The sequence below is a fragment of the Jaculus jaculus genome, chromosome 4, assembly GCF_020740685.1.
Source record: "Jaculus jaculus isolate mJacJac1 chromosome 4, mJacJac1.mat.Y.cur, whole genome shotgun sequence".
Lineage (NCBI taxonomy): Eukaryota > Metazoa > Chordata > Mammalia > Rodentia > Dipodidae > Jaculus > Jaculus jaculus.
The window spans coordinates 162539954-162566577 of record NC_059105.1 but is presented as its reverse complement, the minus strand read 5'-3'; the positions used below and the strand labels follow the sequence as shown (position 1 = coordinate 162566577).

Below are 26624 nucleotides of genomic sequence, written 5' to 3'. Positions count from 1 at the left end.
CCTGGAGGCCTCCTGAGGAGCCGCTGGGTTTCGATCCACGCGGGTCTTCAGTTGAAGTTGGTCTTTAGTCCGTATTGGTCTTCAATCCACGCTAGAAGGTAGGGAGCAGCTCCGGCAGCCAAGTGGAAGGAAGGAAGGAAACGGGAACTCTTCTACCCAGAGCTTCCTTGTATCAAGTCCCCCTCTGAGCGGGGCCGCCCACTCTGGGGGAAGGGCTCACCCTGGGAGAAAGACCTCCTCCTTTAGTTGATCCTTCCTAGAAGCAGCCTGTGGATTACTAAACAGATCAAGTTGACAACACCTTAACTATCACAGTGGTGCATGCTCCTGGGGTTTATTTGTGATGGCTGGAGACCGTGGCATGCCCATTCTCTCTCCCTCTCTCTCTCTCTCTCTCAGAAATAAACAAAGTATCTTTTACAAAGGAAATAGTATTTATCATGGTAGAATACTTTTGACGTGCTTGAGTCTATGCTAAATGCTTACAAGTAACATGTCAGTCCTAGCCAAGGGTTTAATTGAGTTGCTATCTTCACATTATAGATACAGAAACTTAGAATCCTTACATATTTGACCCAAGGTCACAGAGGCAGTTTGGCATCTCACTGTGCACTTTGAATCCTATACCCCATGTGGCAGGTTACAGAATGGCTTCATGTGTTGGGAAATAGCCACTGTTGTACACCACAGGGTTTTACGGTGTGTGTGTGTGAGTGTGAGTGTGAGTGTGTGTGCATGTGTGTGTGTCTCTTAAGCATTGGAACTCTTTTTATTTTCATGAGACACAGACTCACCAAAAGCCCTCGTTAATGAAACACACCCAGCTGTAGTTCTTTTTTTTTTTTTAATTTTATTTATTTATTTATTTATTTGAGAGCGACAGACACAGAGAGAAAGACAGATAGAGGGAGAGAGAGAGAATGGGCGCGCCAGGGCTTCCAGCCTCTGCAAACGAACTCCAGACGCGTGCGCCCCCTTGTGCATCTGGCTAACGTGGGACCTGGGGAACCGAGCCTCGAACCGGGGTCCTTAGGCTTCACAGGCAAGCGCTTAACCACTAAGCCATCTCTCCAGCCCAGCTGTAGTTCTTTTGACTGAAGACAGTGCAGAGGACCTGGAGCAGAGCCCGCCCCCACTCCCTGCTCGCGCCCTGTATTCCCTCAAAGGAAGTGTATCGACCTCTGCGGCCTCTGGCCTCAGTATTTCCATCCCAGATCCACCCCTGACCTCTTTGCTCCAGGGCTGATGGAAGATTCTCCCCAGCTCCGTCTTGCAGAACAGGCCAGGGGCAAAACAAAGATGTGTGGTGGAGGAAAAGGGCTGTTGGTATGCACAGTATTTGAGGGATGGGCAGGATGCTTTTAAGTATGATGAACTTGATTAAGTACCTAAACTTTGAGTTATTTGGAGGCAGAAAGCAGAGGGGGGGTATTTAGAAAGTGCTGCAATAGGGAGTTATGTGGGCTGAGGCTGTGGCTCAGTGGTGGAGTGTTTTATCTGCATATTTATTTGCATATATGGTTAGATCCTTGGCACCACAAAATTAATTAAAAGTAATATTAATAACAATAATGAGTACATTGTTGAATTTGAATACCTAGTGTCTAGGCAGAATGTAGAATCTGAATATCTAGTAAAAGTCTAGCTGGGTGTGGTGGCACACGCCTTTAATACCAGCATTTGGGAAGCCAAGGTAGGAGGAGCGCTGTGAGCTCGAGGCCAGCATGAAACTAGACTGAATTCCAGGTCAACCTGAGCTAGAGTGAGACCCTACCTCAACAAAGAATAATAAAGTTTTCACCAGCTATGCTATATAATCCCAGCACTTGGGAGGCTGGGATAGTAGAGTGGAAAATTTGAGTCCAGTCTCAGCTGCATCGCAAGATCCCATCCCATAACTTCATTTTTGTTTACCGCTGAGTAGAACTCCGTTGTATAAATGTGTCATATCTTCATTATCCACTCATCTGTTGAGGGACATCTAGGCTGGTTCCATTTCCCAGCTATTGTGAATAGAGCAGCAATAAACATGGTTGAGCAAGTATCTCTAAGGTAGTGAGATGAGTCCTTAGGATATATGCCTAGGAGTGATATAGCTGGGTCATGTGGTAGATCTATTTTTAGCTGTCTTAGGAACCTCCACACTGATTTCCACAATGGCTGAACCAGATTTCATTCCCACCAACAGTGTAGAAGGGTTCCTCTTTTTCTGCATCCCCACCAGCATTTATGGTCATTTGCTGTCATGATGGTAGCCAATCTGACAGGAGTAAGATGGAATCTCAACGTAGTTTTTTTTTAATATTTTTTATTTATTTATTTGGGAGCTACAGACAGAGAGAGAGAGGGAAACAGAGAGAGAGAGAGGGAGAGAATGGGCACGCCAGGGCTTCCAGTCACTGCAAATGAACTCCAGACGTGTGCGCCCCCTTGTGCATCTGGCTAATGTGGGTCCTGGGGAATCGAGCCTCGAACCAGGGTCCTTCGGCTTCACAAGCAAGTGCTTAACTGCTAAGCCATTTCTCCAGCCCTCAACGTAGTTTTAATCCGTATTTCCCTGATGACTAGGGATGTAGAACTCTTAATTTGTATCAAAAAGCAAGATCCTATCTCAAAACATCTAGAAGAAAGGTTTGACCAAAACAGAAGACAGAGCTGGAGAGATGGCTTAGCAGTTAAGGCGCTTATCTGCGAAGCCAAAGGACCCAGGTTCTATTCCCCAATACCCACATAAACCAGATGCACAAGGAGGCACATTCATCTGGAGTTCATTTGCAGTGGCTGGAGGCCCTGCCACTCCCATTTTCTCTCTGTCTGTCTCCTCTCTCTCTCTCTCTCTCTCTCTCTCTCTCTCTCTCTCAATCTCTGATTGCAAACAAACAAACAAATTTTTAAAAAATCATACAGAAGACAATCTAGTTGGAAAGGAGTTTGGGGGGAGGGGAGGGGAGGAGGAGATAAAGAAAGGTGATGGGAGGAGATTTTGACTAGGGTACACTGTGTACATGTTAGAAGTTCTCAATAAAAGTTTGAAAAAATGTGGGCTAGAAAGATGGCTTAGCGGTTAAGCGCTTGCCTGTGAAGCCTAAGGACCCCGGTTCAAGGCTCCATTCCCGAGGACCCACGTTAGCCAGATGCACAAGGGGGCGCACGTATCTGGAGTTTGTTTTCAGTGGCTGGAAGCCCTGGCATGTCCATTCTCTCTCTCGCTCTCTATCTGCCTCTTTCTCTCTCTGTCACTCTCAAATAAATAAATAAAAATCTAAATAAAAAAAAAAGTTTGAAAAAATGAGCTGGAGTGATGGCTTAGAGGTTAAGGTGCTTTCCTCCAAAGCCAAAGGACTCAGGTTCGATTCTCCAGCATACAAGTAAAGCGAGATGTACAAGGTGGCACGTGCGTCTGAAGTTCATTCGCAGAGGCCCTGGCATGTGCCCATTCTCTCCCTCTCTCTCAGATAAAGAAAATAGGGCTGGAGGGATGGCTGAGCAGTTATGGCATTTGCCTGCAAAGCCAAAGGACCCAGGTTCAATACCCCAGGACCCACGTTAGCCAGATGCACAAGGTGGTGCCTGGAATTCATTTGCAACAGCTAAAGGCCCTGGCATGTCCATTCTCTCTCTCTCTCTCTCTCTCCCCCCTCCCTCTTTCTCTCTCAAATAAAAATAAAAAATATTTTAAATAAATAAAATAAAATATTTTTTAAAGTTTGAGGGCTGGAAAGATGGCTCAGTAGTTAAGGTACTTGCCTGCAAAGCCTAATGACTTTACCCATGTAAAGCCAGATGCACAAGGTAGTGCAGTAGTGCATGCATCTGGACTCCACCTACAGTGGCTAGAGGCCCTGGTGCACCCATTCTCTCTGTGAGTCTCTCTTCTCTGTATCTCTTTCTGCTTGCAAATAAAAAACAAATAGTTTGAAGAAGCTGGGTGTTGTTGGGCACGCCTTCAATCCTAGCACTCAGGAGGCAGAGGTAGGAGGATCACCATGAGTTTGAGGCCACCCTGAGACTACATAGTGAATTCTAGGTCATTCTGGGCTAGAGAGAGAACTTAAAAAAGACCAAAGTAACAACAACAACAAACTAGGGATGGCTTAGCACTTAAAGTGCTTGCCTGGGAAGCCTAAGGACCCAGGTTCAATTCCCTAGTACCCACGTAAGTCAGATGCACAAGGTGGCGCATGCATCTGGAGTTTGTTAGCAGTGGCTGAGGCCCTGGCATGCCCAATTCTTTCTTTCTCTCTCTATCTGCCTCTTTCTCACACTCTCTCTCTTATAAATAAATAAATAAAATATTTTTTAATAGCAGTTTAAGCCAGGTGTGGTGGCGCACGCCTTTAATCCCAGCTCTCGGGAAGCAGAGGTAGGAGGATCGCCGAGAGTTCGAGGCCACCCTGAGAATACATAGTGAATTCCAGGTCAGCTTGAGCTAGAGTGAGACCCTACCTTAGAAAACCAAAAACATAAAAAGCAATAAATAAATAAAAGCAGTTTAAGAAGAAGAAAGGTCCAGTCCAGTATGGATCACATTGAAAAGTACACGTGGGCTGGAGAGATGGCTTAGCGGTTAAACGCTTGCCTGTGAAGCCTTAAGGACACCGGTTCGAGGCTCGATTCCCCAGGTCCCACGTTAGCCAGATGCACAAGGGGGCGCACGCGTCTGGAGTTCGTTTGCAGAGGCTGGAAGCCCTGGCGCGCCCATTCTCTCTCTCTCCCTCTATCTGTCTTTCTCTCTGTGTCTGTCGCTCTCAAATAAATAAATAAAATTTTTAAAAAAAGTACATGTGTGCAATAAAGCACTAATGAATTGGCATTAGCTCTCAGGGGAGGAAGGACTGAGCATATGTTGGGGTAGTAACATAATGCTAACCTTAGCTCATGGGGGGCTGGTGCCACCACTAGACTTCCTGGAGCCCCTGAAGACTTTTCAGTCCGAGGCTTGGGCTGTTCCAATCCACCAACTGCTGTGCAGCCGCACGGGAACCTCGGGTAGACCTGTCCATGAACACAAAGTAACTTACGATTCTGTCCCCTCCATACAGCTAAAGGCATGTGTCCCTCTGCTACTGTGGGTAAAAATCTGGGTCCATGGTGACCCCGAGGACAGATCAGCCCAGCCATATTCTCTCACCAGGGTTGTCAACCTCTAGGACAGCCGTCAATCAAGAAACCCTGGTTGGAGGCTTTTGTGTTATCCATTAAATGAGTCCCGGGTTCTTCCCTTTCAAAGGCGTCATTATCAGTTTCCCACCGATAACTTTTAAAAGATAAGCGAAGCCCCGTGTGGTGGCGCACGCCTTTAATCCCAGCACTCGGGAGGCAGAGGTAGGAGGATTGCCGTGAGTTCGAGGCCACCCTGAGACTACATAGTTAATTCCAGATCAGCCTGAGCCAGAGTAAGACCCTACCTCGAAAAACCAAAAAAAAAAAAAAAAAAAAGTGCTGGAGAGATGGCTTAATGGTTAAGCCATTTGCCTGCAAAGCCTAAGGACCTAGATTCAATTCTCCAGGTCCCACTTAAGCCAGATGTACAAGGTGACACATATGTCTGGAGTTCGTTTGCAGTGGCTAGAGGCCCTGGTGTGCCTATTCTCTCTCTCCCTCTCTCTCCGACTCTAATAAGTAAAAAATAAAAAAATAAATTATGGGCTGGAGAGATGGCTTAGCGGTTAAGCGCTTGCCTGTGAAGCCTAAGGACCCTGGTTCGAGGCTCGGTTCCCCAGGTCCCACGTTAGCCAGATGCACAAGGGGGCGCACGCGTCTGGAGTTCGTTTGCAGAGGCTGGAAGCCCTGGCCCATTCTCTCTCTCTCCCTCTATCTGTCTTTCTCTCTGTGTCTGTCGCTCTCAAATAAATAAATAAATAAAATTTAAAAAAATAAAAAAAAATAAATTATCTGCCATGAACCGTGTGCAGATGTAAAAAAAACTTTTTTTTTTTTTTTGAGGTAAAGTAATGTTCTAGCTCAGGCTGACCTGGAATTCACTGTGTAGTCTCAGGGTGGCTTCAAACTCACCGAGATCCTCCTACCTCTGCCTCCCCAGTGCTGGGATTAAAAGTGTGCACCATCACGCCCAGCAAAAAATAAAATAAAAATTTTTTAAAGACAAATGACCAGATCCCACCCTAAGAGTTTGAATCACCAGGACTGGGGTGGTTCTAAGAACTGCTAGGTCTAGCAAGTCTCTAAAGATGCTAGCGCTGGAGGCGCACAGTGGAGAATATGCAATGGGGAGGTAAGGCTGTGGAATTTCTAAGGTCACTACTGCTCTCAAAAGTCTTTTCTAAAAGTGTGTATTTGGCCTGTAGAGATGGATTAGCGGTTAAGCACTTGCCTGTGAAGCCTAAGGACCCAGGTTCAAGGCTTGATTCCCCAGGACCCACGTTAGCCAGATGCACAAGGGGGCGCACGCATCTGGAGTTTGTTTGCAGTGGCTGGAGGCCCTGGTGTGCCCATTCTGTCTCTTTCTCTCTCTCAAAGAAATAAATAATTTTTTTTAAGTGTATGTTTTGGGCTAGAGAGATGGCTTAGCGGTTAAGGCACTGCCTGCAAAGCCAAAGGAACTCAGTTCGATTCCCCAGGACCCACGTAAGCTACATGCATAAGGTGGCACATGCATCTGGAGTTCGTATGCTGGCGACCATTCTCTCTTTCTCTTTCCCCCTGGGTCTTTCTCTCTCTCAAATAAACAGATAAAAATATAAATAAAAAATAAATATGTATGTTTGGGGGGCGTGGTGTGCATGAATGTATGCCTTCATTTGTTTGTTTTCTTTTTTGAAAAATATTTTTCTTTATTTGCAAGCAGAGTGAGAAAAAGAAAATATGGGCATGCCAGGGCCTCTAGCCACTGCAGATGAACTCTAGGTGCATTTGCCACTTTGTGCATCTGGTTTGACATGGGTACTGGGGAATCACACCCAGGTCATTAGTCTTTGCAGCTAAGGATCTTCACCAATGAGCCATCTCCCCAGCCCTCCTTTGATTAATTTTGAGACAGGGTCTTTTGCAACCCAGGCTGGTCTTGAACTCATTTTGTAGCTAAAGGTGGCCTTGAAGGGCTGGAGAAATGGCTTAGCGGTTAAGGCGATTGCCTGAGAAGCTTAAGAACCCAGGTTCGATTCCCCAGGACCCACGTCAGCCAGATGCACAAGCGCTGAGATTAAAGGTGTGTGCCACCACACCCGGTTCTTACCTGGATTTTTAAGAGGACATCTTTAAAGGACAGTCAGGTTCACATCTATTTCTTTGCTGTTTGTTTTCTTTGAACAGTGCCATACGTATTGAAGAGCTGTGCAGAATTCATAGAGACTCACGGCATTGTGGATGGGATCTACCGTCTCTCCGGCGTCACCTCAAACATACAGCGGCTAAGGTGAGCTAAAAGAAGTGTTCAGGGGATTCTCCCATGAGCCTTCCTCTGTCCATGCCTCTGTTGGCAGCCGTGGGGAGTACCCAGACCTCAGGCTATAGGGAAGTGTGTCAGGCCTAAGGAAGCATGTATCAGGCCGAGGTGAGGTACAGCACGTCTCAAATGCCTGACTGTTCTGCATCTACTCAGGAGGCTCCCCAGCCTGCAGCAATGCCTTCCAACATAAATGCCTTTTTCTTTTTCTTGGGTCAGGTTTACCCTTCTTAGGTGGATTGGATTTAACTCAGATGATCTAAGTTACGAGCTAGGAAAACATAACACGTTGTCATTTCCCTTGCTAACCCAAAGCCCAAGTGAGGCGAGGGCCCCTTCCAAAGTTCCTTGGGAGGTTTTCTTTGGGCACACATTGATACTTCATCTGGTTGAGAAATCAAAGTCTGTGTGATTTCACATGGCTCTAGGATGCTGAGATCTTAAAAATTACACATGAGGGCTGGAGAGTTGGCTTAGCAGTTAAGGTGCTTGCCTGCAAAGCCAAAGGAATCAGGTTCAATTCCCCAGGACCCGTGTAAGCCAGATGCCCAAGATGGCACATGCATCTGGAGTTCATTTGCAGTGGCTGGAGGCTCTGATGTGTCCATTTCTCTTCCTCTCTCTCTCCTTTCCTCTTTCTCTCTCAAAATAAAAATTAAAAAAAATTAATTACAAGTTAGTGATTAATTTCAAAATCTATGTTCTTAACCTAAACATTTGGAAGAAATGTCTGTGACATGGAAAGAGCTAAACAGGTATGTGTGGCGTGACATATGTACAGAGCATGTGAAAAGTACAAATGAACTTTATATGAATACAGCAATGGAGTCATACATTTTGCATATAATTTTAATACCTCAAAGAACACTCGGTGTTTTTGTATGTTCATTATATTTCAATGTCCATTCTAAAATAATGAGAACATTACTTTTTTAAAAAAACTTGTGTTGAGGGCTGGAGAGATGGCTTAGTGGTTAAGGCGCTTGCCTGTAAAGCCAAGACCCAGATTCAATTCCCCAGGACCCACGTTAAGCCAGATACACAAGGTGGCACATGTGTCTGGAGTTCATTTGCAGTGGCTAGAGGCCATGGCATGCCCATTCTCACCCCCCCCAACCCCCCAACTCTCTCAAATAAATAAATACACATATATATATTTTTTTTAATATTTTTTATTTATTTATTTGAGAGCGACAGACACAGAGAGAAAGACAGATAGAGGGAGAGAGAGAGAATGGGCGCGCCAGGGCTTCCAGCCTCTGCAAACGAACTCCAGACGCGTGCGCCCCCTTGTGCATCTGGCTAACGTGGGACCTGGGGAACCGAGCCTCGAACCGGGGTCCTTAGGCTTCACAGGCAAGCGCTTAACCGCTAAGCCATCTCTCCAGCCCCACATATATATTTTTTATTTTAATGTTGGCCTCAAACTCAGCAATCTTCCTGCTTTAGTAGAATATTCTTTTAAAAATATTTTTATTTATTTATTTGCAAGTAGAGAGAGGGAGACAGTCAAAGAGAATGGGCACACCAGGTCTTCCAGCCACTGCAAAGGAACTTCGGACACATACACCACTTTGTCAGTCTGTTTTTACGTGGGCACTGGGGAATCAAACACAGGTCATTAGGCTTTGCAGGCAAGCGTCTTAACCACTATTCTTATCCCTCTTCAGTAGAACAGTTTTATTGAAAAGTTAACATGTGGAATGTGATTATGTAGATAATCCAGTTTTTGTCTTCTTTCTTCTTGGTTTCTGATCCTTCCCTCCAAACCTCATAATTAAATGATAGCGAAGAGAGATGGCTGGAGAGATGGCCCAGTGGTTAAAGGTGCTTGCCTTCCATTCCCTAGCACCTACATAAAGACAGACGAAAAATGATGTTTAGGTCTGTAATCCCAACATGCCTACGGCAGTGGAAGGCAAATCCAAGAGAATCGGGAAGCTCACAGGTCAGCTAGAACGACACGCGTGTAGCAGCAAGAACAAGGGAGACCCTGTCTCCAACGAGGTAGAAGGAGAGAACAAGCACCCCAAGATTGTCCTCGGCTCTCTACATACAAGTGTGGTACGCATGTACATACATACATACATACATACATATATATATATATATATATAGAGAGAGAGAGAGAGAGAGAGAGAGAGAGAGAGAGAAAGAGACTAAAAAATGATTTATAGAAAAGGAATAAAATGCATATTTTACTTGTGGGACAGTGTAATTGTTGAGGAAAAAAATAACTAGTTTCTTGCAAGTATTTTTTTTACTTTTTTACCAAATCTTTAAAAATACTGTATTTATTTGAGAGATAAAGAAGCAGATAGACACACAGAGAGAAAATGGGCATGCCAGGGTCTCTAGCCACTGCAAGTGAACTCCAGACACATGCGCCCCCTTGTGCATCTGTCTGGCTTACGTGAGTGCTAGGGAATCAAAGCTGGGTCCGTTGGCTTTGCAGCAAAAGCACCTTCACCGATACACCATCTCTCCAGGCCAAATTTCACACTTTAAAAACAGATTTATAACTTGTGTGTGCATATTTTTAGCAGTGGTCTCTTGCAAACGTTTTAGAAAATTGTTTCAAATTAGAAAGCAGGCTCAAACTGAACGTTGAAGTACAAACTTGCAGTCCCAGTACACCAGGGGCTGAGGCAGGAGGGTTATGAGTTCAAGAGCTGTCTGAACTGCACAGTGAGACCCAGTCTAGAAGAGAGAGGAGACCAAGCCTGGGACCAGATGATGTTGATGCTCCCAGAATCCCACTATCAACTTACTCAAGAAGATATTTATAAATTCATGTAACCTTGAGTTCCATCCAGCACCTTAGAAATATCCTCTGAGGGCTGGAGAGATGGCTTAGCGGTTAAGCGCTTGCCTGTGAAGCCTAAGGACCCTGGTTCGAGGCTCAATTCCTCAGGACCCACGTTAGCCAGATGCACAAGGGGGCGCACGCATCTGGAGTTCGTTTGCAGTGGCTGGAGGCCCTGGCGCGCCCATTCTCTCTCTCTCTCTCTGCCTCTTTCTCTCTCTGTCACTCTCAAATAAATAAATTAAATAAACAAAAAAATTTAAAAAAAAATCCTCTGAGCAATGAGATTGAATAAGGTTCGAGCCGGGTGTGGAGGCACAGGTAGGTGGATCACCGAGAGTTCAGGGCCACCCTGAGATGACGTGGTGAATTCCAGGCCAGCCTGAACAAAAAAGAAAACATGAAGTAAGATTTCCAAGTCTTGGATTTGAGTGTCAGGATAAAACAAATTTGTAACATAAATATATGGAGAGGCCCTGATAGGATCTGACTCGCCCTGGTGTTTGGTGTCTTTTGTAGAAAGATAATTGCATTTTGAGCACTATTTTGGGGAAGAAGAAAAAAATGAGGAGTCTCAGTAGACCGTTTTGGCAAATGGTTTTCATATTTCCCGATGTTCCTGGCCAAGACTGCGGAGACGGCGCCCTGGGGACACCTATTTGATGACGAGTGTCACGGTTTACGAGGAAGTCTCAGAGCTGAAGCACAGGTCTCCCTGGGCTTGTGCCTCCCTTGCGCCAGGAGGAGAGCGCGTCAGCTCAGCAGAACGGGGTCGCTGTACCCCCACGCTGGCAAGCGGCAGTCGGCATGGAAGGCGTGCTCCCCAGGATTGTTATGTCTCCGTCTCTGTTGTTTCAGGCAAGAGTTTGGCTCAGATCAGTGTCCAGATCTGACGAGGGAAGTGTACCTCCAGGACATCCACTGTGTGGGCTCCCTCTGCAAACTCTACTTTAGGGAGCTGCCCAACCCCCTCCTGACGTACGAGCTCTATGAGAAATTCACGGTGAGTCCTTCCTTGGATTTCCAGGGTGGTTGCTGAGAGGGGATGCCTGGATGGTCCGCGGACAGCTTCAGTACAAAAATAACAAGAATAAAACGCACCAGCTGGTTGACATTATCTTAGCATGGTGAGGGGAAGAGGGATGGGATGGTAAGGCAAACAGGGTAGTAGAACTCTTTTCTGAATGGCTCTTTCTTGAATTTTCAGGATGCTGTTGTTTGTTTTAAGAGCTGTGTTAAATTATCTCCATGTTTAGCCAACCGAATACGCCTCATTATACGGGGGGGGGGGGGGACTGAGAACCAACGAGGTGAAGTGGCCGGCCCAAGGTCACACAGCAGAGGCGGGACAGGAACTTGAGACCCCTGATGCTACATTCCCCGCTGGTTCATTTTGATCAAGCTGGTCCTTCTGTGGGGTTTTATTTGTTTTGTTTTGTTTTTTTTGTGGGGGGAGAGAGATGGTTGCAATGAGAAAGCAGATAGAATCACAAAGAAAGTCAAGAGAATAGGCTGGAAAGGTAGGAAGAGAAAGGAAACTGGCCAAGCACTCCAGAGGAAATAATGCCGAGCAGGGCCAGTGAGCTGGGCTGATGACAATGGCTACAGAGAAGCTATTTGGCCCCCAAATGGGACTCCTGTGGGTGAAGAGAAAAGAGAATAACTGCTTGAACTAAAGTGTGTGTGTAGAGGAAACATTAAAACTGGGCCTGAGCGTGTGCCTGCGTAGGTGGCTAGATAGTACAGGCGGGCAGACAGTGGCTTCAGCCAAGGTTGGGGTTCAGCTGGAGAGGCAAAAATACACTGAGGACGACTGAAATTGTCGACTGTGGCATTTAGGCTGCGGAGAAAAGAAGTGAGGATGCGATGCAGTTGAGGATCGGGAGGAAGCGGGCAGGGCTGATGCCAGGCACCGAGGCAAGAGGGCTGGACTAGAGAGAAACTCTACCTCAAGAAAGAAAAGAGGCCAGGGGCTGGAGGGATGGCTTAGCGGTTATGGTGTTTGCCTGCAAAGGCAAGGGACGCAGGTTCTATTCCCCTGGACCCACGTTAGCCAGATGCACAAGGGGACACAAGCGTCTGGAGTTCGTTTGCAGAGGCTGGAAGCCCTGGCGTGCCCATTCTCTCTCTCTCCTCTCTCTCTCTCTCTCTCTCTTTCCCTTTCCCCTTCCCTTCCTCCCTCCCTTTCTCTTTCTCTGTCAAATAAATAAATAAGGCCAGGCATGGTGGCTCACACCTTTAATCCCAGCACTCAGGAGACAGAGGTAGGAGGGTAACCGTGAGTTCGAGGCCACCCTGAGACTACAGAGTGTATTCCAGGTCAGCCTGGGCTAGAGTGAGACCCTACCTCAAAAAAAAGAAAAAAAAAAAAAGCCGGGCGTGGTGGTGCACGCCTTTAATCCCAGCACTCGGGAGGCAGAGGTAGGAGGATTGCCGTGAGTTCAAGGCCACCCTAAGACACCGTAGTGAATTCCAGGTCAGCCTGAGCTAGAGTGAGACCCTACCTCGAAAAAAAAAAAAGTGCTACCTGGAGGATGGTAGGCAGGAGAGCCTCTTGAGTTGGGATTTTTTCTTTTTATATAATCATGAGAGAGAGAGAGAGAGAGAGAATGGGCGCACCAGGGCCTCCGGCCACTGCAAACCAACTCCAGATGCGTGCACTCCCTTGTGCATCTGGCTTATGTGAATCCTAGGGAATCAAACACGGGTCCTTAGGCTTCACAGGCCTATTGGTGGTGGTGGTGTTTTTTTGTTTTGTTTTGTTTTCTGTTTTTTGTTTGTTTGTTTGTTTGTTTTTCGAGGTAGGGTCTCACTCTAGCTCAGGATGACCTGGAATTCATTCTATAGTCTCAGGGTAGCCTCGAACTCTTGGCGATACTCCTACCTCTGCCTCCCAAGTGCTGGGATTTTAAAGGCATGCGCCACCACACCTGGCTTCCTGTCTTCAATTTCTTTAAATATTTTATTTATTTATTTATTTGAGAAAGAGTGAGAGAATGGGCATGCCAGGGCCTCTGGCCACTGCAGACGAATCCAGACCCATGTGCCATCATGTGCTTCTGGCTTATATGGGTTCTTGAGTGTCTGACCTGGGTCCTTAAGCTTCACAGGCAAGCGCCTTAACCGCCAAGCCATCTCTCCAGCCTTCTCTTCAAAGTTCTGTTTATTTTTTAATATTTTTATTTCTTTGAGAGAGAGAGAGAGAGAGATGGAGAGAAAGAAGCAGAGAATGATCATGGGCCTCCTGCCACTGCAAACCAATTCCAGACACATGCACCACTTTATGCACCTGGCATTTAAGTGGGTACTGGGAATCAAATCCGAGATGTCAGGCTTGGCAAGCAAGTGCCTTTTACTGCTAAGCTATCTCTCCAGCTCTCTTCAATTTTTTTTTTTCAAGATAGGGCCTCACTCTAGCCCAGGCTGACCTGGAATTCACTTTGTAGTCTCAAGGTGGCCTCGAACTCATGGTGATCCTCCTACCTCTGCCTCCCGAGTGCTGGGATTAAAGGCGTGCGCCACCACGCCCGGCTTGTTAAGTTTTGAGTTTCCCTAGTAGTGGTCACAACCATCTGAAAAGAGAAGCTCCTCTAACCAAAAGTTAGAGTAGCATTAATATCTGGTCAGAAACATAAGTACTTAGAGGGTAGTTTGGTGAGCATAATATATCCATTTAGCCAAACAAAAGTAGTCACTTCCCTCCTAGAGCTCATGAACTCCAAGGGCTTTTGATTAGGTTTTCAATACCAGACATGGTATTGACTGGGCATAAGCACAAGACATGGTGGCGCACGCCTTTAATCCCAGCATTCAGGAGGCAGAGGTAGGAGGATCACTGTGAGTTCAAGGCCAGCCTGGGACTACAGAGTTCCAGGTCAGCCTGGGCTAGAGTGAGACCTTACCTTGAGAAAACAAAAACAATTCTGGGCTGGAGAGTTAGCTTAGCTGTTAAAGAGTTTGCCTGCGAAGCCTAAGGACTCAGGTTCGCTTCTCCAAGGTCCCACATAAACCAGATGCACACGGTGGCGCATGCATCTGGAGTTCATTTGCAGTGGCTAGAGGCCCTGGTGCGCCCATTCCCTCTCTCTCTCTCTTCCTGCCCCCTGTCTCTAATAAATAAATAAATAAAAATAAAATCTTTTAAAAAAGGAATTGTTGGCCACTGCCAAGTCGACATATAGCAGCTAGTGAACAGCTGTGAGAACTTCTTTTTTTTTTTTTTTTTGGTCATTTTTTATTTATTTATTTATTTATTTGAGAGTGACAGACACAGAGAGAAAGACAGATAGAGGGAGAGAGAGAGAATGGGTGCGCCAGGGCTTCCAGCCTCTGCAAACGAACTCCAGACGCGTGCGCCCCCTTGTGCATCTGGCTAACGTGGGACCTGGGGAACCGAGCCTCGAACCGGAGTCCTTAGGCTTCACAGGCAAGCGCTTAATCGCTAAGCCATCTCTCCAGCCCCTGTGAGAACTTCTTACGAGAGACTTCAGGAAGGCATTCTCTTCTTCATCTCACCTCCAGGCTCACAACAAAGCCCTGACACTCCTCCCTTGCTCCCGTCTCCGACATTGCTAACCTCTGGACCTCTCACCAGAACTGGAAAATAGGAAGGCAGCACTTTGCCAACTTGCCATCAGAGTTGAAGGAAATGGCATTGTGTTGAAGCAGTTTATTGATAGGAATGTTTTGCTTTGACTTCTACTTCTGTAGAAATAGGACCTAGTAAAGTGACTTGTGTTGCAGAATTGATGACTTAATAGATTTCTTTGATTACAGGAATGAGTATGACAATATAAGTAAACCTTCAAACATTCAGAAACATACAAGCGACCCTAATTTAACTCGGGTTTTAAACAAGGTATGAAAGTAAGGTGTGGTGGTGGGGGGGGGTGTTAGAGAGATGGCATAGAGGTTAAGGCACTTGCCTACATGCCAAAGGACCCAGGTTTGAATTCCCAGGACCCACATAAGCCAGATACATAAGGTGGCACATGTGTCTGGAGTTCATTTGCAGTGGCTGGAGCCCCTGGCATGCCCATTCTCTATCTCTCTCTGACTTCCTTTCTCTCAGTCTCTCAAATAAACAAATAAAATGGTTTTTTTTCTTTAAGTAAGATGGGGATTAATGGGGAGGTGTTAGTGGAATGGGGTAATTGAGAGAATAAAATAAAAATACATCATATAGAGCCGGGTGTGGTGGCACATGTCTTTAATCCCAGCACTTGGGAGACAGAGGTAGGAGGATTGCTATAAGTTCAAGGCCACCCTGAGACTACATAGTGAATTCCAGGTCAGCCTAGGCCGGAGTGAAACTCTACCTCCCCCCCCAAAAAAAAAACATTTATAAGTCCAGCATGGTGGCACACACTTTTAACCCCAACACTCAGGAGGCAGAGGTAGGAGGATCACTGTGAGTTCAAGGCCAACCTGAGACTACATAGTGAATTCCAGGCCAGCCTGGACTGGAGTTACATCCTAAAAAAAAATAATATACATGTATGAAAATGTCAAGAATGAGGGCTGGGGTGATGGATTAGCAGTTAAAGGCACTTGCTTGCAAAGTTTGATGGCCCAGGTTAAATTCCCCAGTACCCACGTAAAGCCCAGGTACACAAAGAGGTGCATATATATCTGGAATTAATCTGCAGTGGAGCTAGATGCTCTGGCAGACTCATTCTCTATTTGTCTGTCTGCTCACAAGTAAAGAAGTAAAACAAGTTTTTTTTCTTGGATTTTTGAATTAGGGTCTTACTTCAGCCCAGGCTGACCTGGAATTCACTATGTATAGTTAGTTCCAGGCCAGCCTCAAATTTACAGCAATCCTCCTTCCTCTGTCTCCCAAGTGCTGGAATTAAAGGCGTGCGCCACCACGCCCAGCAGTAACGTTTACTGTTACCGTAACGTGCTGGCAAGACTCTGGGAAGACTGGCGCTTTATAGCTTTCTACTGGAAATGTAAATTAGTTGGACATCCCAGACAGTCATTTGAAATTATAGCCAAGGTCCTAAAATGTTTATGTTCTTTAATCCAGTAACTCTAGGATTCAGTTCCAGAGTAATCGTTAGTTGTGAACACAAATGATGATGTGAAACTATGTCCATTGCCGTATTACCCAAATTTATCCAAATTTTGGAGAACATCTACTTGTATAGAATTTGAAGGTAAATCAAATAAATGACAGATATATTATTTTCAAAACTGTGTTGGGCTGGAGAGATGGCTTAGTGGTTAAGTGCTTGCCTGTGAAGCCTGAGGACCCCAGTTCGAGGCTCAATTCCCCAGAACCCACGTTAGCCAGATGCACAAAGAGGGCGCATGCATCTGGAGTCCGTTTGCAGTGGCTGGAGGCCCTGGCAGGCCCATTCTCTCTCTCTATCTCTCTCTCTGCCTCTTTCCTCTGTGTCTGTCGCTCTCAAATAAATAAATTAAAAATGAACAAAAAAATTTAAAAAAAAAAACAGAAAGAAAACAAAGGATCTAAAGAGTTTCTGGACAGGATGGGTATGAGCTGGGGAAAGAACTGGATAATTAAATAAACAGCAGTCCTAACTGCTAACCGTAACTGGGCCCTGCAAGTAAGGCATCAGAGGGTGAGCCTGCCCCTCCTCCGAGAACAAAGATGAATTACAGCTTCCTAAAATATTAAAGGAACTTTCCATGAGCTCTGATACCTCTAGCTACACCTTTATTCTCTAGACACCTTTTCAAACTTATTGTTGTTGTTGTGTTGTTTGGAGGTAGGGTTTGGGGTAGCCCAGGCTTCTGTAGAACTAGCTGTGTGATAGAGAGAAATGGCCCTGAATCCCTGAACCTCCTACCTCCATCGCCCAGGTGCTTGGATCTCCATACCCAGCACTGGGCACGCCAGGGCCTCCAGCCACACATGCAGATGCTCCCTTGCGCATCTGGCTTACGTGTGGGTCCTGGAGAGTACAACCAGGATCCTTTGGCTTTGCAGGCAAACGCCGTAACAGCTAAGCCATCTCTCCCGGCCACACAGGGAGAAGCCAGAGCCTTCTAACCCAATGAACAAAGCTCATAACCTTAGTGAAGGAAGCGCATCTCCCTTGTCTCTTGGCACCCAGGACAGGCAGCAGCTGAGGATGGAGGTCCATGGCCTAGGTGGGGAGTGGTTGTTGGCACCGATGAGGTCAGCTGACAGGGTGGGCACATGCCCCATGACATCTCTGTCTCACGCTAGCTGTCTCTCCCAGGGTGAGTCTTTGTGACTTCCCTGCTTACACAGCCCTTCTCAGACACCAGACAACATCTGAGGACGCAAGACCCCAGCGTCCTGGGCGTGGTGAGTGTGCAGGAATGGCCCTTGCCCGCTTGTGTTCACAGGAGATGATGCTTCTTGCCAGGGGATCTCAAGGCTCAGTCGTGAGGCTGGAGGGCCAGGGTCCTGAGTAAAGCCAGCGCACGGGTAGTATGCACGCCCGGGCACTCACTGGGTGCATCGTGTTCTTCCCCACAGGAGGCGGTGTCCCATTGCCCCGAAGAAGGCCAACTAGCCCGAATCCAGAATGTTATCCAGGAGCTCCCCCCGTCCCATTATAGGTAAGAACCCTTGGGGACAGGAATGTGAGGTGACAGCTAGGAAGCAGGGAGGCATGATAAATGAAGCAAAGTCAGCGGGCAGTGATGCGTTCCTGGGAAGGGTTTTAAAATGAATGAACAGGGGCTGGAGAGACGGCTGAGTGGTTAAGGTGCTTGCCTGCAAAGCCAAAGGACCCAGGTTCAATTCAGCAGGACCCACCATGTAGAGCCAGATGCACACGGTGGTGCGTGTGTCTGGAGTTTGTTTGCAGTGGCTGGAGGACCTGGCATGCCCGTTCTCTCTCCCTCCCTTCCTCCATCTGTCTCTTTCTCTCATTCAGATAAATAAATAAAACTTTAAAAAACTAATAAACAGTGGCTGGAGAGATGGCTTAGCGGTTAAGCACTTGCCTGTAAAGCTTAAAGACCCCGGTTCAAGGTTCGATTCTCCAGGACCCACATAAGCCAGATGCACAAGGTGGCGTGTGTATCATTTGTTTGCAGTGGCTGGAGGCCCCGATGCACCCATTCTTTCTCTCTCTCCCAAATAAATAAATATTAAGAAAAACTAGTGAACAGGTCACTGTTATCAGGGCGAGCTGGTGCCTGGCCAGAGACAGTGGCCGCAAACAGTAGCCCGTCTCTACTTGCAGGACACAAAAGAGTCACCCCAATCTCACCAGCAAGGCTCATGGTGACATCCTTGGTTCTCTCACCCAGCTTTGTGCCACACCCAAATCCTTTTCTAAGTCACTCAGTCACCTTTCAGGGATGACTGTGGCTCGTAAGCACTGGCCGGTTCTACTTGTTCATTAAAACAAGCCCAGACATCATCCCCGGCCTTTTGTTCTATCCTCACAGTGTAGGCCAAATATTTCTCTTTTTAAAAAATATTTACTTGAGCCGGGCGTGGTGGCGCATGCCTTTAATCCCAGCACTTGGGAGGCAGAGGTAGGAGGATCGCCGTGAGTTCAAGGCCACCCTGAGACACCATAGTGAATTCCAGGTCAGCCTGGGCTAGAGTGAGACCCTACCTCGAAAAACCAAAAAAAAAAAAAAAAAAAAAAAAAATTTACTTGAGAGAGAGAGAGAATCAGATAGAGAGAATGGGCATACCAGGACCTCTAGCCCCTGCAAACAAACCCCAGATGGGTGTGTCACCCTATGCATCTGGTTTATATGGGTACTGGGGGATTGAACCTAGGTCTCTAGGCTTGGTGAGAAAGCACCTTAACCTCTAAGCCGTCTCTCTCCAGCCCAGGCCAAATATCACCTCCACCTGCCTCTTTTCAAAACGGGTAGATTATTTTTTAAATTTTTTTGTTCATTTTTATTTATTTGAGAGTGACAGACAGAGAGAAAGAGGCAGAGAGAGAGAGAGAGAGAGAGAGAATGGGCATGCCAGGGTCTCCAGCTACTGCAAACAAACTCCAGACACGTACGCTCCCTTGTGCATCTGGCTAAGGTGGGTCCTGGGGAATCGAGCCTCAAATCAGGATCCTTAGGCTTCACAGGCAGGCACTTAACCGCTAAGCCACCTCTCCAGCCCCAAAAGGGTAGGTTTTGATGTGGCGATAGAAAGAACACCCTAGCCACCACGAATGCTGACCAGCCATGAAGCTGTAAAGAGAATACCACAGCTCAGTGCCTCCTGACACTTCAGGCGGCCAGTGAGCAGGTGCCAAGGCAGAGGCAGGAACTGAATCTCCAACTGCATCATTCACAGAGCAGCACTCTGAGATGACAGGGCATCAACAACATAAAAAATCTATTTTCCCAAAGTGAAAAAATTCAATTGAGAGCCGGGCGTGATGGCGCACACGCCTTTAATCCCAGCCCTCGGGAGGCAGAGGTAGGAGGATCACCATGAGTTCGAGGCCACCATGAGACTACATAGTGAATTCCAGGTCAGCCTGGGCCAAAGAGACCCAACATCGAAAAACCAAAATCAGTTGAGACACATTTACACAGAGATGTATGCAAGGCAAAACATATACCCCAAAGGGGCTGGAGGAGGGCGCCCCAGTGGAGGGGCTTGGCCATGCAGTGGGTTCTACAGTGTGGATGTTTGTTTGCTTGTTTTCAAGGTAGGGTCTCCCTCTAGCCCAGGCTGACCGGGAACTCACTGCGTAGTCCCAGGTTGTTCTTGAACTCACAGGGACCCTCCCACCTCTGCTTCCAGAGGGCTGGGATTAAAAGTACCACCACACCTGGCTCACTGTGGATTTTGTAAAAAGCTTTGATGAATATTCATGATATGGTGGCATATTTATGGAGTAAGATGACCCTTTATTTCCCCCCTCTCTCTCTTCTTTTAAATTTTATTTATTTATTTATTTGAGAGAGAGATAGAGAGAAGGAGATGATGATGATAGATAGATAGATGGATGGATGGATGGACGGACGGACGGACGGACGGACGGACGGATGAGAGAGAGAGAGAATTGGCATGCCAGGGTCTTCAGCCACTGTAAACAAACTCCAGACTCATGTGCCACCTTGTGCATCTGGCTTACATGGGTCCTGGGGAATCGAACCTGGGTCCTTTGGCTTCACAGACAATCCCTTAATCACTAAGCCATCTCTCCAGCCCAAAATGACCCTTCTTCCCTCCAAGATCATGGTGGACTAGGTTTCACTTTCAGGATTTTTCATCCCATAATGCTATAGAAAAGCCGACAGAGGTAGGGTGGTGTCAAAACTACACAGCAAATCTTTTGAGGATGCAGACCCTTTTATTGATACACATGTGGAGGAAAATGCCCTGACGCTTGGCGTTCTGATGTAGCAGGAACAACCTAACTGCAGCTTTCTAACCACACAGGGCCATTCTCACCATTGGGACACACATGTACTAAGATGCGTCTGCAATGATCCTTGGTTAGCTCTTATCCAATTCCTTGTCTAGCAGGTATCACAATAAGCTTCCTATAGAGAACCAAGTTACTGGGCTGGGGAAAAGGCTTAGTGGTTAAGGGGTTTGCTTGCAAAGCCTAAGGACCCTGGTTTGATTCCCCAGGACCCACGTAAGCCAGATGCACAAGGGGGCACATGTGTCTACAGTTTGTTTGCAGTGGCTGAAGGCCCTGGCGCGCCCATTCACTTTTCTCTATCTGCCTCTCTCTCTCTTAAATAAATAAACAAAACTTTTTAAAGCATGTACCGCTATGTCTGGCCTTTTAAAAAAAAAGAGAGAGAGAACCAAATTACCTATAGCTAAAACACTGGGAGGGGAGGTATTTATTTATTTATTTATTTATTTATTTATTTATTTATTTATTTGAAGCAGAGTCTCACTCTAACCCAAGCAGACCTGACACTCCTAAGGGCTGGGATTAAAGGCATGTGCCACCATGCCTGGCTAGAACATGGGTTTTTTGAAGATCTGAATGAGAATCTATTTGAAGAGAGGTGTTTTTGCCCTGGATGAAAGGTGGAGCAAGTGGTCTGTAATTCCCTGGCTCTATCTAGTTGGGTATTCCAGGGACCTCACTGATGATCTAATAAAACTAACCCCAGTGGGCCAGGAATCAAGAAAGTCACTCTTATTTATCTTGATCTCTCTGAAATATTCCTTCAAAATTCATATATTAGAATCAATTAAATCAAAACATAACGATGGCCTTCAGATGGAAGTCGTCACAAAGGCACCGAAGTTTCTTATTTTTGCCGAAAAACACATGAACGAGGTCTGAAGAGGTGGCTTAGTGGTTAGGGCACTTGCCTGCCAAGCCTGAGTACCCAGGTCCGATTCCCCAGGACCCACGTAAGCCAGATGCACACGGTGGCGCATGCGTCTGGCGTTCATTTTGCAATGGCCGGAGGCCCTGGTGCGCCCATTCTCTATCCCACCATAAATAAGTAAAAACAAAATTCTTAAAAATAATTATTTTAAAAAATGCACTGTTATAGGACCTTGGAATACCTGATTCGACACCTGGCTCACATTGCCTCATTCAGCAGCAAAACCAACATGCACGCCAGGAACCTGGCCCTGGTGTGGGCCCCAAACCTCCTCAGGTATGTACCCCATACTCGCCTGCTTGCTGCCCCATGGGCTCAGAGCAACTTACACGTGGGACACCAGTTCTTCTAAAGTGAAGGCCCTGCAAGACCAAACCTGGAGCAAAATGGTCTTTCTATAACCCATGTGAATTAAAGGTACTTTTAAGAGCTTGAACGCGAAATTCTTGTTCCACAGGCACTCGCTGGCTGTTAATTCCAATGTGGCGAAAGTTACTGGTCTATGTATTGCAGTTTCTTTAAAAAGGTCTCTTTGGGGCTGGAGAGATGGCTTAGCGGTTAAGCGTTTGCCTGTGAAGCCCTAAGGACCCGGTTCGAGGCTTGATTCCCCAGGACCCACGTTAGCCAGATGCACAAGGGGGTGCATGTGCCTGGAGTTCGTTTGCAATGGCTGGAAGCCCTAGCGCACCCATTCTCTGTCTGTCTGTCGCTCTCAAATAAATAAATAAAAATGAAAATAAATTTTAAAAGTTCCCTTTGGTCTCAGGTTCACTGGCTTTTCTTGGTTTTGGCAGGGTCACAGGTGGCTGTAACTTAAATCATCCACTTTGTACGCGTCAATATTTCCCATTGCATAGGAGGGGGAGGGGATCCTATGAAGGAAAAAAGAAATCAGGAGATTGCCTGGTAATGGCTTCAGATGCGTTTGGTGGGTTGAGCTTCAGTGCCCCTGTGGAAACCCTCTAATCAGTCACAGAGATTTAAAATATGGAGGCCTTGGGCTAGAGAGATGACCTAGCGGTTAAGATATTTGCCTGAGATGCCTAAGGACTCTGGTTCAATTCTCCAGTACGCACGCATCTGGAGTTTGTTTGCAGTGGCTGGCATGCCTATTCTCTCTCCTTACCTGTTTCTCAAATAAATAAATAAATAAATATTTAAAAATAAAAAAGCTGGAAGGATGGTTTAGCATTTAAGGCATTTGCCTACAAAGCCAAAGGACCCAAGTTCGATTCCCCAGGACCCAAATTAGCCAGATGCACAGGGGTCCCACATGTCTGGAGTTCGTTTGCAGTGGCTGGAGACCCTGACGCACCCATTCTCTCTTTCTTTGCCAAATAAATATCAAAAAATAAAATAAAATAAATATATAAATAAATAAAACATGGGGCCTTAGTCGGGCGTGGTGGTGTACACCTTTAATCCCAGCACTTGGGACGCAGAGGTAGGAGGATTGCCAAGAGTTTGAGACCACCCTGAGACTACAGACTGAGTTCCAGGTCAGCCTGAGCTAGAGTGAGACCCTACCTCAAAAATAAATAAATAAAGATAAAATAAAATGTGGGGCCTATGCACAAAGGCCCTCCAGCTGTCCTTGCTGCATGCAGACCCACTCAATGACTGTTTCTTCCACGGCAGGTCGAAAGAAATAGAAGCCTCTGGCTGCAACGGCGACGCGGCCTTCCTGGCCGTCCGGGTCCAGCAGGTGGTGATCGAGTTCATCCTCAATCACGTGGATCAGATCTTCAGCAACGGCGCCCCCGCGGCTCTGGAGCAGGAGGGTAAAGACTCCCCACCAGCCTTTCCTAGTCCTGGGGCCCCAAGATAAGGGAGGGTGGAGGCAGAGGTGGCTGGAAAAGGGGCTCGGGGTCATCCTTGCCCACATAGCAAGTTTGAGAGCAGAATAAGCTGCTACGTGAGACCCTGTCTCAAAAGATAAATAAACGAGGGGCTGGAGAGATGGCTTAGCGGTTAAGCGCTTGCCTGTGAAGCCTAAGGACCCCGGTTCGAGGCTCGGTTCCCCAGGTCCCACGTTAGCCAGATGCACAAGGGGGCGCATGCGTCTGGAGTTCGTTTGCAGAGGCTGGAAGCCCTGGCGCACCCATTCTCTCTCTCTCCCTCTACCTGTCTTTCTCTCTGTGTCTGTCGCTCTCAAATAAATAAATAAAAAATTTTTTAAAAAAAGTAAATAAACGAGGATGGGTTTGGGGTGCACACGGCAGGTGCATGTGCGTGTGAGCGCACAGTGGTCAGAGTGAAACGTGGGGTGTCTTCCTCCATCACTCTCCCGCGGCGCTGTTTCCTTGACACAGAGCCTCTCCCTGGACCTGCAGCTTGCGTTTTTTGGTCAGACTGGCTGCCCGGTGATTCTCCTGCCTCCACCCCCACCCCTCCGGACTGGGCTTGCAGGCATAGGTGGCTAGACCTGGCTTTTGTTTTGATATTGTTTCTTCGAGGTAGGGTCTCCGTCTAGTCCAGGCTGACCTGGAACTCATTCCGTACCCTCATGCGTCTAGAATTTATTTGCAGTAGCAATAGCTGGAGGCCCTGGCACACCCATTCTTCCTATCTGCCCCTCTCTCTCCCTCCCTGTCTTTGTCAAATGCATAAATGAATGAAAATTTTAAAAATTTTAAAATTTTAAAAAATTTTGAAATTTTAAAAAATTTTAAAACCACACAAAGCAGGGAAGTAAACAGTGTAAGACGAGTCCAGCAGGTGGTGATCGAGTTCATCCTCAAGACGAGTGGGAAGTGTGTCAGGAGCCTCTTCTCTCTGTAACGGGGCTGTGCCTGTAAAGACAGAAGCCCAGGGCACCCAGGGAGGTAGAGGCCTCTGTCGCTTCGTGGTAGGGCTGTCTGGCTAAGCCACATTCAGGAGTGAAAAACCTGGAAGCGCTCCATAGATGTTTGTGGAATAAATTATGAATGGATGGATTGATTAATCATCCTGTCTGTGAAAGGTACAGAAACCTGTCACCTCCTGAGGTCCCTCTTTGTCTTTTTGTTAATGTGGCCTGGAGAACTGTCCATTTCCTGAGTGTAGCGTCAGCTGCAGACTCCGCTGTGCCTGAAAAGAAAAAGCCAGAGTTGGTGCTCAGCTTCCTGTGAAAGGGTCAGGATGGAGGGGCAGCGGTCGGGGAATCTGTCTGCTTCCATGCTCGCTGTTTTCTCTTTACAGATAACCGGCCCATCACAAAGAGCCTGACCCTACCAGCCCTGAGCCTGCCCATGAAGCTGGTAAGCCTGGAGGAGGCTCAAGCCCGAAGCCTGGCTACGAACCACCCTGCTCGGAAGGAGAGGCGGGAGAACAGCCTGCCGGAGATCGTCCCTCCCATGGGCACGCTCTTCCACACCGTCCTTGAATTACCAGACAACAAGTAAATGACATTCTTTTGTTTTGTTTTATTTTATTTTAGAAAGAGGCAGATAGAAAGTGAAAATGGGCACGCCAGAGCCTTTAGCCACTGCAAACCAACTCCAGGCACATGCACCACCTTGTGCATCTGGCTTATGTGGGTCCTGGGGAATCAAACCTGGATCCTTTAGCTTTGCAGGCTAGTGCTTCCACTGCTAAGCCATCTCTTCGGCCTTCTTAAAATTTATTTTATTTTTGAGAGATAGACAGACAGAGAGGGAGAAGGAGGCAGCAAGAGGCAGAGAGAATTGAGTGCACCAGGACTTTTCAGCCACTGTGAACAAACTCCAGACACGTGCGCCCCCTTGTGCACATGTGCGACATTGCATGCTGTGTCACTTGAGGCTAGATATATGTGGGACCTGGAGATTCGAACAAGTGTTCTTATGCTTCACAGGCAAACACCTTAACCTCTAAGCCATCTATCCAACCCCAGCCCTTTTTTTTAATGTTTTTTTTTTTTGGGGGGGGGCGGTTTCAAGGTAGGGTCTCACTCTGATTCAGGCTGACCTGAAATTCACTCTGTAGTCTCAGGGTGGGCTCGAACTCTCTGCGATCCTCCTACCTCTGCCTCCCGAGTGCTGGGATTAAAGGCGTGCGCCACCATGCCCGGCTTTAATGGTTTTTTTGTTGTTGTTTTGGGTCTCTCTAGACCAGGCTGACCTGGAATTCACTATGTAGTCTCAGGGTAGCCTCGAGCTCAGGACAATGGCCCCTACCTCTGCCTCCTGAGTGCTGGGATGAAAGGCGTGCACCACCACGCCTAGCTGCAAATAACATTCTTTTAAACTTGTGGGGGATGTGTGGATGGAGGGAGAGAGCAGAGGAGAGGCATACATTCTCAAGACCGGAGGTGTGGTCCGGGTGGGGTGTAAAGAAATATTCTGGAAGAAAAGGGGGCCATCCCCACCACACAACTCTCAGTGGTGGTGATGCCTACACTCGGTACACCAAAGTGACCAAGAGCTCTGGTCTCTCGCCAGAGAGCCAGGTGCAAGGATGGGGGTGAGGAGTCGGGGGAGTGGTGACCACAATCCCTTCCTCCTCAGCTAAGACAAAGTCAGTGTAGAGTTTACAAAAGCAATTTTACTAAAGACAAAACTTGACTCCCTCCCCTGACCTCCACCTCCCCCCATGACATTTCAAAAGGCATATAGAGAAATTTCAGCCAAAGGATAGATTAACAAAGGGCACCGTCTAGGCAGAGAGCCATGGGTGACGCCACTAGGGACAGCGCCCCTGGCATATGTGCCTCCTCTCAAGCATCATTTACATCAGGATAGTCTCCTTTCCTCTCTTCTTCTCCCACTGAAGTCTTCCTCTGTACCCCATCACTGTACCCCATCAGGAAAGAAGGCAGTGACCAAGGCAGGAGCCCTAAACCCCTATGTAGGTACAAGGTAAAGGCTGTGAACAACCTTTTCTATTTTGGTTTTTCGAGGTAGGGTCTCACTCTAGCCCAGACTGACCTGGAATTCACTATGCAGTCTCAGGGTGGCTTCGAACTCACAGCGATCCTCCTACCTCCTCCTGAGTGCTAGGATTAAAGGCGTGAGCCACCACACTGGGTTTTCTTTTCTTTTAGAATTTTTCTTTTTAATTTTTATTTATTTATTTAAGAGAAAGAGGCAGATTGAGAATGGGTGTGCCAGAGCCTCCAGCCACTGCAAACGAACTCCGGACACATGTGCTACCTTGTGCATCTGACCTACG

The 26624-nt window shown here is 47.0% G+C and overlaps 1 protein-coding gene across 1 annotated transcript in view; it reads left to right on the top strand.

Moving 5' to 3' along the window:
- Arhgap31 (Rho GTPase activating protein 31) overlaps nt 1-26624 on the top strand; it is a 157329-nt gene that overhangs the window by 103772 nt on the left and 26933 nt on the right. The window contains exons 2-7 of the mRNA XM_045147052.1: nt 7273-7375; nt 11070-11214; nt 17689-17771; nt 21663-21770; nt 23133-23275; nt 24675-24873. Of these exons, the coding sequence (XP_045002987.1) occupies nt 7273-7375; nt 11070-11214; nt 17689-17771; nt 21663-21770; nt 23133-23275; nt 24675-24873 (781 nt within the window). The remainder of the gene's footprint in view (nt 1-7272; nt 7376-11069; nt 11215-17688; nt 17772-21662; nt 21771-23132; nt 23276-24674; nt 24874-26624) is intronic.